Here is a 13,221-nt window from a genome sequence, read left to right on the forward strand (position 1 = left end):
GACCCGGCAGTTCTAAATGAAGCTATTTTCACTATAGCATGTCACCTTAAGAAGTTTCACTAAGAAGCCTAAAAGCCCAGTGAATTAAGTTGGATCTGCAAAAGACTTATTAAAATCTAGTGAGAATATTTAGCCCACGCAGTGAACAAAGAATAACCAAAAAAAAAAGGGAGGGGCAAAATTCTACCTCAGTCTTAAATGGACTGATTCTTGTGGGGGAAAAGGCTGACAAACTTGATCTAAGGGCAGTTCCTAGCCAAGTACAGTACATGAAATGTAATTACTACAACGTTTAAGTTGCATTATGATTCATTGGAGAAATAAAAAGCATACTTGACAATCACTGTCCTGTTTCACACCATATGCAATGAATTTCAGTATGAGGTCATTTTTATTTTCTTGGGCCTAAGCCTAAGGTACCCCAAAGGAAGAAACAAAAGTGATGGGAAAAAAGAAGCAAGATCAACTCATATGCAGTGATGGCTTCCTACAAACTATGTTTTAAAAGCTTTTGAAATGTAACCCCACTTTAAGTGCTAACACCAATGTTAAACAAACCAAAGGGTTAATCTGCTATTCTGGTGACTGGGATCTGAAACAGATTTGAAACATGTTTCAGATCTTGATGTAAAAAAAGAAGGAAGCATTTCAGGAAGAAAAAGGCTAAGGTAAGGTTAGGGAGCATTTATTTCCAAGGCTGATTCTTCATTTGTTACTTTGTTTGATTGGAAACCTATTTTAGGGGGCAAGCTAGCACAGTATTAAAAAAATCTCAATGCCTCCCTTTGACCCATGATTTCTCCAACTGTGGTTCGCAACCCTCAAGGGGGTCTCATAAAAATTTAAGGGAGTTTGCACTCACTCCCACTCTGCCTGGAGATGGAGCTGTCAGTACCAGATCAGGCTGTATGCAGGATCCAGCTGCTGGAACACTCTTCAACAACCTTTTACTCATAGCAATGACTCCTGTGACAGCCCCAACCTGCTCCTGAGTATTCTCCAACACAAACCAGCTGGGATCAAGGCACTCTTGGTTCACCTTCCTTCTATTCCAAGGTGACTCTTCCTGGGGGGATATCACACTGAATTCTGACACTGAGCTTGGATGCCCAGTCCAGGCAGTGAAATACTGCTTCTCTTTTCCTTCTTGTGACAGGAGGCTGACGTGCTCTGGCTGCCAGTCTTTCTGGAGCACATCCCCTACGTGCTACACTTTCATAGGGTGGCTGCTCTCAAGATATGAAGACAGCTGTTTCCCTGGTAGCTGTTACTAGAAAGGACACCTCTCTCCCTCCTTCCCTCCAGTGCCCATAAAAGGCTTCCTTCCTTCCTCATTTATGTGCAATTCATGTTGGGGAGAGAAGGACACACAAATTCAAGAATTATTTTAGGGAGTCACAGCACCATAAAGTTTGAGAACCCATGACACTAAATCACTGTTAGGTTTACCCTTCTTTGCATTCTGAAGAAACAGAGAACAAAGAAATAAAAAATCCAATGTTATGATCAAATGGCTTTATTAGTCAACAGTGTGATTGATATGTTTTCAACTTTACTTAAAATTAAATAATTGTCTGGTTTTATTTGTTTGAAAGAGTGATACATCATCGGTATTTCTTCAGTAGTAAATTAGGATTTCAAGAGGGATTACTTCTTACCCGACTTGAGTGCTCTAAAAGCGCCACAATATTGGCCTCTATCTGTGCTTTCCGTTCCAGTTCCTGGTTCTTTGTCTCTTCAAAAGATTCGAGAAAGTCTAAAGATTAAAAAAAAAAGAAAAAGAGGAAGCTGTTGTTTACAATAGGAACAGCAGACAAGTCCAGAAGCATTGCTTACAGTTGTATTTTGATTCCTAAAGGGTTTAAAAATATAAAAACAGGGAGTTTAAAATCAGAAAATAACTTTACCAAGAATTAGCTTATGTGAAAACTTAGAATGAGAATCAGTTATTCTTGCATCCAATTGACACTTAAGTCTCCATGTGGCAATCCAGCAATAATAATATATACATATATCTAAGACATTTGATTACATCCCGTACTATAACACAATCTATTCATCTATTGTAACATAACCTTTGAAAAAGATTCAGAATTTCAGCAGAGTGCTATATCCCATTGATTGTCTTTTTGTTAAAATACTGTTTCCAAATCCAATTGAAAATAATGATTATGACCCATAAAGCATATATAGCTTCATATTGGACTATATGAAAGATTACCTGGGGGACACCACTGGCCAAACAGAGGAACTCTTTAGTACCTGCTTCCAAATTCTGGAACATCTACCACCAGATGTAACAATTCAGACAGAAACTAGGAGGGTTGGGGTCACCCACACCACCATCTAAGATTGTGCAACATCTCCCAACACTTACAAAGGTTGTATGACCACTGGTTTAAGTAGAAGAAAACTTTCTAAGTTTTTAACTAAGCCATGGTACTGCAATATGACTAAAAGCTCCATAAACCTCTCTGATGTACATGGAGAGCTTTCAGAAGCAAAGGTCCAAAATGGAGGGTAGCTGTGGGAGCGCAACTGTAATGTGACCACAGAACTTTATCAATATTGAATTAAGAAGGAAGCTCTGGCTCATGTAGGGTTCCAAAATGTAAATCAGAGTTCCTGTATGTGCTAAGCCACTCCTTACATAAAAGGGTTCTGTTAAAATAGGCTGAATGCATCCTTATCTATTTCTCTGGGCACAGTAACAACCTACAGAATTCTTGAAATGAAATTAACTTAGGAAATTATTATTCTTCATTAGCCATGGTCTTTTCAAATGTTTCTGTTTTCTTTTATAATGTTTTAAGACATAACGAAGTATTTCAATTTACTATCAGTTTCCAACAATTGTATTTGAACTAGCCAGTCATCACGTGGGAAACAATGAGTTGGGCTTACTAATAAAGACTAGCATTCATACCAAGCGACTGAGGATGCAATCTTGTTCTCACTTATTTGAGACTAAATGACAAAAAACTAAGTAAGATTTATTTCTGAGTAGACATACTAAAATGTATGTTTTCAGGGCACTAAATGCAGAGTGTGCATATACACACACACACACACACACAGACAGACACGCACACATACACACATACATAAATGAATCTACTTACTATCCATGCTTTCCTCTCTCTTCTTCAGTTCTTTATATTTCAGATTTTTTTCACCTACAAAAAACAATTTAAAATAGTTAATACTGCAGTTATTTTATACTGACAAATCAGAGTACAGGTAGTCCTTGGTTAATGATGGTAATTGGGACTGGAATTTCTGTTGCTAAGCAATGCAGTCATAAAATGTGATATCATGTGACTGCATCATTTAGTGACAGAAATCCTGGCAGTCCCCATTGCCATCATTAACCAAATTCCACTGGTCGTTAGGTGAGGACCCACCCTGATCCAAGCCATTCCCAGCTTGGTCCCTCCCAGCCCTGAGCCTCGGTAAGGTAAGGAACTGCCTCCTCTTGAATTCCCCCCACCTGCTTATGTCCCACCCATTTCTGCCATTTTGGCTGTCCTGCACAGTGGTGCTCCTCGGCAGTGGTGGTAGCCCCAGCGCTGGAGCTGACATAGAGGCCCAGGGCTTTCAGCAGTCTCAGCCAGCTGCCGCCTCAAGCCCCACACCATGGCCAGCCACCCCAGCACCACAGTGCAAAGTCCCAGCCACCCCCACCGCCCTGCGCTCCACCGGCCCCATCGTGCCCAGCTGACCTTCAGTGTCTTCTTCCACCCGTTGCTGATGAAGCGCACCCAGCCTGACCCTACATGAGGCAGTTGCTGGCCATGCGAGGCCTCCTTCCCAAGGCCACACATGCCGTTCTCGTGATGCTTTGGAAGGCTCGGTGAATGGTGTGTGTGATTTGGAGAACGGTATGCACGGCCTTGGGAAGAATGGTCATTAGGTGAGGACTACCTGTACAATATATTAAAGATATCCCTAATCTTTGCTTTAAATGGCATGACTTTAAGATGAGCAGAACTCCCAGTAATGCAATACTACCTTCAGGTTCTGCAGTTTGGTAGTATTTACTCCTCTTGAACCAAGCTAAATGACATTATCTAGCCAACCTTGGGTGATCTTAAAAAGGTAAACAATACTGTTGGTTGGTTTAGATGGAATGCCACACCTACAGGCTAGACTTCAAAGCTGAAAACTATTCCAGAGGAAGGTAATGGAAAGCTACTTCTGTACTGTTGTCAAAATAATATGGACTTGTTCAGGAAGTCAACCAGGAGTTGACCTCATGTTCAACCAGGAGTTGACCTCCACTTGAGGAGATTTTATCTTACTACTATGGACCTGAACAGCATTTAACAACATTGGCATCACATATCTTTTATAGCCAACCATTTGGTACAAGAAATCAATTTTTCTGCACCAAAAATGCATTTTTTAAAAAAAAGTCTGCATTAAGGAAACTTCAGGAAAATCTCAGATTTGGCACAGGGGAATTTCAGATGGAAAAGGGATTGGAAAGAAGGCCAATTGAGTGATACTCACTGAGGGTGCCCATGCTCAGTTTCCTCGAAATCCTTCCATCTGACTACATCCTAAGCTATTTCTGAAGGCTTTCTAAAAATCGTGAGAGTTGGGGGGGGGGGCTTAAAAAATTGCAAGAGTAGGAAGAGACAGGAATTTCCCTGTGCACAATTAGCATACTAGCACTATAGGAAAAACAGCTTTATGTCTTAGGAACCAGCTGAGTTTCTGTGCCCTTGCATTCTGATTTGTTTCAGCATGAGGAAATCTTGTGGACTGTCAGCCAAATGTGGACATCTTCAGCCTTTATTTTTTCATTTAAGCAAATATTAAGTGGTTAATAATTTTCACTAACCTTAGAGCATGAGGGCTTCACAACAATGACTTATGCCCTCATCACTATGCAAATGCACTACTTCAATGTGCTCTACACACTGAGGTAAGGGGAGCTGAAATGCTCTGTCACAATTTTTTAGTGGCCACACCCATAATATGGAGCAGCCTCCCTGTTGATATTAGGCTGGCCCCCATATTATTGGCCTTCCAGAAACTGTTAAAAATGGAATAATTCTGGAGGGCTAATGGTGAATGAGATGATGCTGATGTATAATGTATGTTTTTTGTATTTTGTATTAAATGCCTTTAGGAAGACACTTCAGACCTGGCTCTTCCTGCAGGCTCTGAGTTATGTTGGTGTGTGGCACACTAATCACTAGCAATGCTGTGGTATATTTGAGCTTGTTTCTTCCCTCCATCGTGTTCATTGTCTGTATTTTTACTGTTTTTAACCCATTATAAGTGGCCCAGTCATTGAGTGGGTGACTTTAGAAACTGATTAAATAAACAATTTATATCGTATTTTTAGGAGAATTTCTTTACCGTGGATGTTTTATTACACCACTGCATATTATTGTAAGCTACTGAGAGTCCTGCTGAATGCATTGGGGACAAATTTAAAAAATAATAAGATGCATTTGAATTAGATACATGGTGCATCTGTTCCATAACTTACTTCTATGAGGTGCTCACATTATTTATAGTAACTAGAATCTCTGCTGACTTCACAAATATGGCAGATTCAAAAATTAAAAATGAAGTATATAATACAAGTAGATATCAGCTTCAAAGCCAAAAGGAAAAAAAATGGAATGCATAAGCTAAGAATAAACACATTAGAATCGACCGTTCCACCTTCTCCTTTCCCCTCTGTATTATATGACATTCCCACTACTTGCATTTATAAATTATAAATGTGTGCACTGCCCTAAGAGGACAGGTTTTTTTAAACATCCTGGCAGCTGTGATCCTATTCCTGGCCAACTCTCCCTTTCATGACAGGAAAAAAAAAATGATAATACTGAATTTAAAAAGTCCAATTTACTTTTCAGAGGACCATGAATAGACACCTAGACTGAGAGTTTAAAGAAAAAAAGTTTGAAAAATATTTTACAAAAAATAGGATTTTTTCTTGAAAAGTTCAGAATATTGAACAATTGCATCAATAACACTATATTGACAAATGTTTATGAATTTATCTTAGATATATATTTAGTCTATATATTTCCCATTCAATATTTCTCTAAAATATTAAAGCTATAAAGATCAGTGCAAATGTATAAACTGCATGATACAAATTTTAAAAGTTGTACTAACAGACTTTCAGTAGAACTCAGCTGATAGTTGTTTTGACATGATGTTTTAGAAACAAAAATACCCTTCTTCAGATAGGATGTGTAAGTCAGGTAAATATTTCTTTTAAATAATTTAAGATAAAAGAAAGTGAATTGTCCATGAACAATAGGAGCCAGTGACATGTAATCTGGAGAAATGACAACAGCCTTTCCTGCCTGGTGCTCTCTGAAGATATTCAAACTATAATTCCAGAAATCCCAACTGGCATGGCCAATGTTCTGGGGGATTACAACCTGGAAGCTGTGGGAGTGCCCAGTACTTTCAATGCCAGCAATGGGAGCTCCTGGTAGGATCACTCTTGCTGGTAGGGCAAGAGGGGAGGGTTGAAGCTAAGATTAATTACAGTAGGGGTGCTGGCAGGTGGAACTGCAGATGTGAGGGGAGCCATCTTAAGAAAAGGGATTCCTATATCAAACTCAAAAGATTTTGTATGGTTGCAAGAACATTTATGGACTTGACTGTAACATTTAGACAAGTTTTTGTGCCAGACAATGTGACCTCTGGCTCATAAAGCACTGGGGAAGAGCATAGAATTTCCACAAGTAAATCTGAAGAGGATGACATGGGAGACCAAAGTCACAAAAATATCTGGTAATTGATGATGCTAATATTGAATCACAAAACCGTAGGGTCAGAGTTGGAGGTTTTCTGGTCCAACCCCCTGCCCAGTGCAGGAATCCTCATACCATCCTGGACAAATTGTTGTCCAATCTTTTCTTGAAAATCTCTAGTGATGGAGTACCACAACTTCAAGAGGCAGACTATTCCACTGCTCAATAGCTGTCACAGTGAGAAAGTTCCTCCTTATAGGTAGTCTTCATTTAATGACCACAATTGAGCCCAGATTTTTGGTTGTAAGTCACAATAGTTGTTAAGTGAGTCCAGACTCATTTTTACAACCTTTTTTTTTTACCACAGTTGTTAAGCGAGTCACAGCAGTCATTAAGTTATTCAAGATCAGGGCTTGTGGTTTCCTTCGGTTGTTAAGTCAACGGTGCTGCTGTTAAGCAAACCAGGTGTTACTTTGCAGTACTGTGAGGGGGCAGAGTGTGATAGTCATATGTTTTCCACCAAAACATGACTATGGAAATGCCTCTGTGGCTACAACAGTATTATTTTCAGTTAATATTACTGTTATTTTCAACTAATATTACTGGAAAGCAAATGTAGGAATTGAATTACAGGAAAGTTTGGATTGGGTAAATGTAATAATTCAGGAGATAGGTTAATAATGTTTTGCTAAGAGAATATTGTCAACACCTGCTTCATGCAACATAAAAACACTCTAAATATGGACATCATTGGATGGAAAACACTGGAATCAAATAGACTACATGAAAGGAAACAGAAGATGGGAAAATACAATCCAGTCATTCAGAACAAGACTTTCCTGTCCCAAGCATTTGGTACTCTGTGCTTCTGAGCATGGAGATATTTAAACATCATGAATGATTTCATCTCTATGGCTCTGTCTAATCCTTCCCTAAAAATCTTCTACATTTAGTGATCACCATCATACTTGTGGCAATGAGTTCTACAGGTTAACTAAGGCTGCAATCCTAAACCCTCTTCCATGAGAGGAAGCCCATTTAGCCCAATAATATTTCGTTCTAAACAGATCTAGGTAAGATTACTCTGTGAAACATTATTGTATTTCAGTATCTACTACATAGCGTTGTTTGCAATTTGGTTTTAGATAAGTGAACATATACTTGCAAAAGTGTATCACAATACACACGTATTTCAGGCAAGAATAGAACTGACCCTTGACCAATGACATATCAAAACGTATCAAAAAATCTTTAGACTGAAGAAGAATTTGCCGTAATTCAGGGGGGAAGTGCTGTTTGGGAAACAGTCATCCAAGTATGAATACGAAACTTTGCACAGTACTTTGCTATGCCTTCTATCTATAACAAGCAATCAAACAACAAACTTCAGTTCATTTTACAGGTCTTTTGAAAATGGTACTGTAAATGATTAGATAATATGCAGCTCTGGAAGTATTTACATGCCATAATGAATTCACAGAAACATTCACATTTGCCTCCATCTTTATTGTTCATTTTGGATTAAATGGGAACTATGATTTACAAAAACATAGGATCTAGTAAAAGTCTGAGGGGAACTATGGAAATGCTGCATACCTCACAGATAAGAAGTGAGCTTGTTTGGGGCACAGTTAAGGCACCAGGCTAGAAACTGGGAGATTGCCTGCTCTAGTCCTGCCTTAGGCACAAAGCCAGCTGGGTGACCTTTGGCCAGTCACTTTCTCTCAGCCCTAGGAAGGAGGCAACAGCAATCACTTTGAAAAGTCTTGCCAAGAGAACTGCAGGAATTAATTCAAACAATTACCAGGAGTCAAGACTGACTTGAAGCCTCCCCATCCCAAAACCACCACAGATAAGAAACATGTCACCTGTAATTTTTTTGATGGATCAAATGAGCAAATTTTTTTGGTATAGTTGTTTCTGAAAATACCAATATTCCCTTATAAATTGAGGACATATTTTCATACAAATTAAGTACTAAGAATGTTTCAGAAGTAGAAAAAGCAATTCTTAATTTTAATACCATTGAAGAAAGGTAATTAATGCTGTTGCCATAAGAAATAGAATGAACTAATTTGAAAAGCTCCTATGCTTCAGTTATTAAGCTATACATAATAAAACAAATAATTTCTTACCATCTACAGTCATCCAAGCAATATAGGAAAACGATGCCAAAAAGTGTATGAAAATAAAACAGATAAAAGCAAAATGATGGAATTACTATGGAAAGGCTAAAATCAAGTACTGAAAACATGAACAAACTTAAGAGTCAAGAAAAAAACAATACTATTTAAGTCATACTTCTGAGGAGCTAGCATTAAGATAATTAATGCCTTTAAGATATTAAATCAAAACTTACATCTACATGTATTTATTTTATTAATTAAGGCAATTATATAGCTGCCCAACTCAGAAAACGTGACTCTGGGCAGCATATAAAAAGAAAAAAAGAAAAGAAAAATAATCAACCAATAAACCCCAAAAACTCAAAATATCATTAAAACTTACTAAGACAATAAAATGGCTATCAGAGCTGATTTTACTTAACTCCTCAAATTAGGAACTCTACTCAACCTGAGCCAAAAGCCTGAGGAAAGAGCCAGGTTTCAACCACCTTTCTAAAATCTGTAGGGTTGGGACAAACTGAATGTTGGGGGAAAGGTTGTTTCAAAGGCAGGAGCTGCCACTGTGAAGGCATGCCTTCTGCGTTCCATAAGTTGGCATTGCTTCAGTAAAGCAACCCAGAGTGTACCCTCCTTGAGTATTTGGGATGGACAGTCCCACAAATAATCCAGTCCTATGCCATGTAGGACTTTATAGGTGATAACCAGCATCTTGAATTGCACCTTGAAGTCTACTGGGAGCCAGTGCAACTCATAGAGCAGAAGTGTCGTTGGGTATCATTGGACTAACAACTCCCATGATTATCTGGTCAGCAGCTGGAAGGCACCAGGTCAGAGAAGGCTACGTTATTATTGAAACACTTTTTCCTAATTGTATGGGATACAAATATTTGATGATACATTTGCCGAGAATTATACATTCACCACCTGTCTGTCAGTTTGTTGTACTGTGGTGGCTTGCGTGTTGCTATGATGCTGGAAGCTATGCCACCAGTAGTTCTACTACCAAAAGGGTCACCATGGTGGACAGGTTTCAGCAGAGCTTCTAGACAAATAACAGACTAGGGAGCAAGGCCTGGAAATTTACTCCTGAATACGTGCCAATGAAAACCCTATGGATTGCAACAGAATGTTTTGTGCTGGAAGATGAGACCCTCAGGTCAGAAGGCACTCAATATGCTACTGGGGAAGAGCTGCCTTTTCAAAGTAGAGCCAACCTTAATGACGCAGATGGAGTAAAGCCTCCAGGACCTTCATTTGCTGATGTGGCACAACTCAAAATGAGAAGTAACAGCTACAAACATCCATTAATAATTGGGACATGGAATGTATGAAGTATGAGTCAAGGAAGACTGGAAGTTGTCAAGAATGAAATGGAACATCTAAAGATTGACATCTTAGGCATTAGTGAGCTGATGTGGACTGGCATTGGTCACTTTGATTCTGATAGTCATATGATATACTATGCTGGGAATGAAGAGGAAAGGTGTGGCATTCATCATTAAGAAGAATTTCTCAAGATCAATTTTAAGTACAATGCCACCAGTGATAGACTAATATCTATACGCCTACAAGGAAGACCAGTTAATACTACTATTATTCAAATTTATACACCAACCACAAATGCTGAAGATGAAGAAAGTGAAAACTTTTACGAAATGCTGCAATCTGAAATTGATCGAACGTGCAATCGAGATGCTCTGTTAATTATTGGCAACTGTAACACAAAAGTTGAAAATAAAGAAGAAGGATCAGAAAATATGGCCTTGGTGACAGAAATGACGCTAGAGATCGCATGATAGAATTCTGTTAAGACCAATGATTTATTTATTTGCAACACTTTTTTTCCAACAACACAGTTGACGACTATATACACGGACCTCGCCAGATGGATTACACAGAAATCAAATAGGTTACATTTGTGGAAGGAGACGATGGAGAAGCTTGATACTATCAGCTAAGACAAAGCCAGGAGCTGGCAGCGGGACAGATCATCAATTGTTCATCTGCAATTTCAAGCTGAAGCTGAAGAAAATTAAAGCAAGTCCAAGAGTGCCAAAGTATGATCTAGAAAACATCCCACCTGAATTTAGAGATCACCTCAAAAATAGATTTGATGCGCTGAACAATGATGACCGAAGACCAGAAGAGTTGTGGGAAGACATTAAGAACATAATATGCGTAGAAAGTGAAAGATCATTAAAAAGGCAGGAAAGAAAGAAAAGATCCAAATGGATGTCAGATGAGACTCTGGAACTTGCTTTTAAATGCCAAGTAGCTAAAGCTAATGAAAAAAAGAACGAAGAGCGCTAAACAGAAAATTTCAAAGGGCAGCTCAGAAAGGTAAGGAAAAATATTATGATGAAATATGCAAAGACCTAGAGTTAGAAAATCAAAGACCTAGAGTTAGAAAATCAAAGAGGAAGAACACAATCAACATTTCTCAAGCTGAAAGAGCTGAAGAGAAAATTCAAGCCCCGAGTTGCTATCCTTAAAGATTCTATGGGCAATACATTAAATGATGCGGATAGTATTAAAAAAAGATGGAAGGAATATACAGAATCACTGTATAAAAAAGAGTTAGTCAATGTTCAGCTATTTAAGGAGGTAGAATATGATTAAGAACCATCGGGACTGAAGGAAGAAGTTCAAGCTGCACTAAAGGCATTGGCGAAAAACAAGGCTCCAGGAATTGATGGGATTACCAATTGAGATATTTCAACAATCAGGTGCAGCAGTGGAAGCACTTACTCCTCTGTGTCAAGAAGTTTGGAAGACAACAACCTGGCCAACTGACTGGAAGATATCTGTATTCATACCCATTCCAAAGAAAGGAGATCAAACAGAAAGTGGAAATCACTGAACCATTTCATTAATTTCACATGCTAGCAAAATTTTGCTGAAAATAATTCAACGTTTGCAGCCTTACATTGACAGAGAACTACCAGAAGTCCAAGCTGGATTTAGAAGAGGATGCAGTACGAGAGATATCTTTGCTGATGTCAGATGGATATTGGCTGAATGTAAAGAATACCGGAAAGATGTTTATCTCTGTTTCATTGATTACTCAAAGGAGTTTGACTGTGTGGACCATAACAAGTTAGGGTGAATATTACTAAGAATGGGAATTCCAGAGCACTGAATTGTACTCATGCGGAACCTGTACACGGATCAAGAGGTAGTCGTTAGAACAGAAAACGGTGATCCTGAGTGGTTCAAAATTGGAAAAGGTGTGTGGCAAGTTTGTATACTTTCACCTTACTTATTCATTATGTATGCTGAACAAATAATTCGAGAAGTAGGAATGTATGAAGAAGAACGGGGTAGCAGAAGTGGTGGAAGACTCATTAACAACCTGCGATATGCAGATGACACACCTTTGCTTGCTGGAAGTGAAGAAGACTTGAAGTACTTTCTGATGAAGATCAAAGATTGTAGTCAGCAATATGGACTACACCTGAATGTGAAGAAGACAAAGATACTCACAAATAGATCAATAAACAATGTTACAATAAATGGAGAAGAAATTGAAGTTGTCAACAATTTCAGTCTACTCGGATCACCAATCAATGCCAAGGGAAGTAGTAATCAACAAATCAAATGATGTACCACACTGGGAAAATCTGCCATCAAAGACCTATCCAAAGTTTTCAGAAGTAAAGATGTCAGTTTAAAAACAGAGGTGTGTCTGACTCACGCCATGGTCTTCTCAATTGCCACATATGCCTGTGAAAGTTGGACATTAAAAAGGAAGATAGAAGAAGATGCATTCAAATTGTGGTGTGAAGCTTACTGAAAATACCATGGACTGCCAGAAGAACAAACAAATCAGTTTTAGAAAAAATAAAACCAGAATGTTCCCTAGAGGCAAAGATAACTAGGCTTAGACTCTCATACTTTGGGCACATTGCCAGGAAAGACCGATCACTTGAAAAGGACATCATGTTTGGTAAAGTCAAGGGCTAGTGGAAAAGAGGAAGACCTTCAATGCAATGTAAACGTAATTGAAATTACAATTACTGCAACAATGGATGCAAACACTGGAACAGTCAGGTATATGGAGCAAGACCAAACAGCATTTCGTTCTGTTATACAGAGGGTTGCCATGAGTTGTAAACGACTTGACGGCAACTAACAACAACAACACATTCACATTCTTCCAAATAGTCTTGCTTACACAAATCTTTTCTGCGGCAAGAAGATCACCTGTCTATGTAACAAGGATTCACTTATGTTGGAGTCTTTCTGCATTATCATAGAATTTAAACCTTCATTAGAGAAGATTAATTCTTGGCTTACTTTGACACAGCGTCATTTTCTTTTCATTCACAGTGAAGTACACTCCTTGAAGTCCTTTGAGAAAA

The 13,221-nt window shown here is 38.6% G+C and overlaps 1 protein-coding gene across 2 annotated transcripts in view; it reads right to left on the reverse strand.

Moving 5' to 3' along the window:
- IFT74 (intraflagellar transport 74) overlaps positions 1–13,221 on the reverse strand; it is a 49,231-nt gene that overhangs the window by 12,704 nt on the left and 23,306 nt on the right. For both annotated transcript variants that reach the window (XR_010067310.1, XM_063294999.1), the window contains exons 13-14: positions 3,123–3,176; positions 1,659–1,756 (exon numbers count right to left, since the gene is read on the reverse strand). Coding sequence is in view for 1 of the 2 variants with exons in the window: in XM_063294999.1 (XP_063151069.1) it covers positions 1,659–1,756; positions 3,123–3,176 (152 nt within the window). In the remaining variant the exon portion in view is untranslated. The remainder of the gene's footprint in view (positions 1–1,658; positions 1,757–3,122; positions 3,177–13,221) is intronic.

This window comes from Candoia aspera, chromosome 2, assembly GCF_035149785.1.
Source record: "Candoia aspera isolate rCanAsp1 chromosome 2, rCanAsp1.hap2, whole genome shotgun sequence".
Classification (NCBI taxonomy): Eukaryota; Metazoa; Chordata; class Lepidosauria; order Squamata; family Boidae; genus Candoia; species Candoia aspera.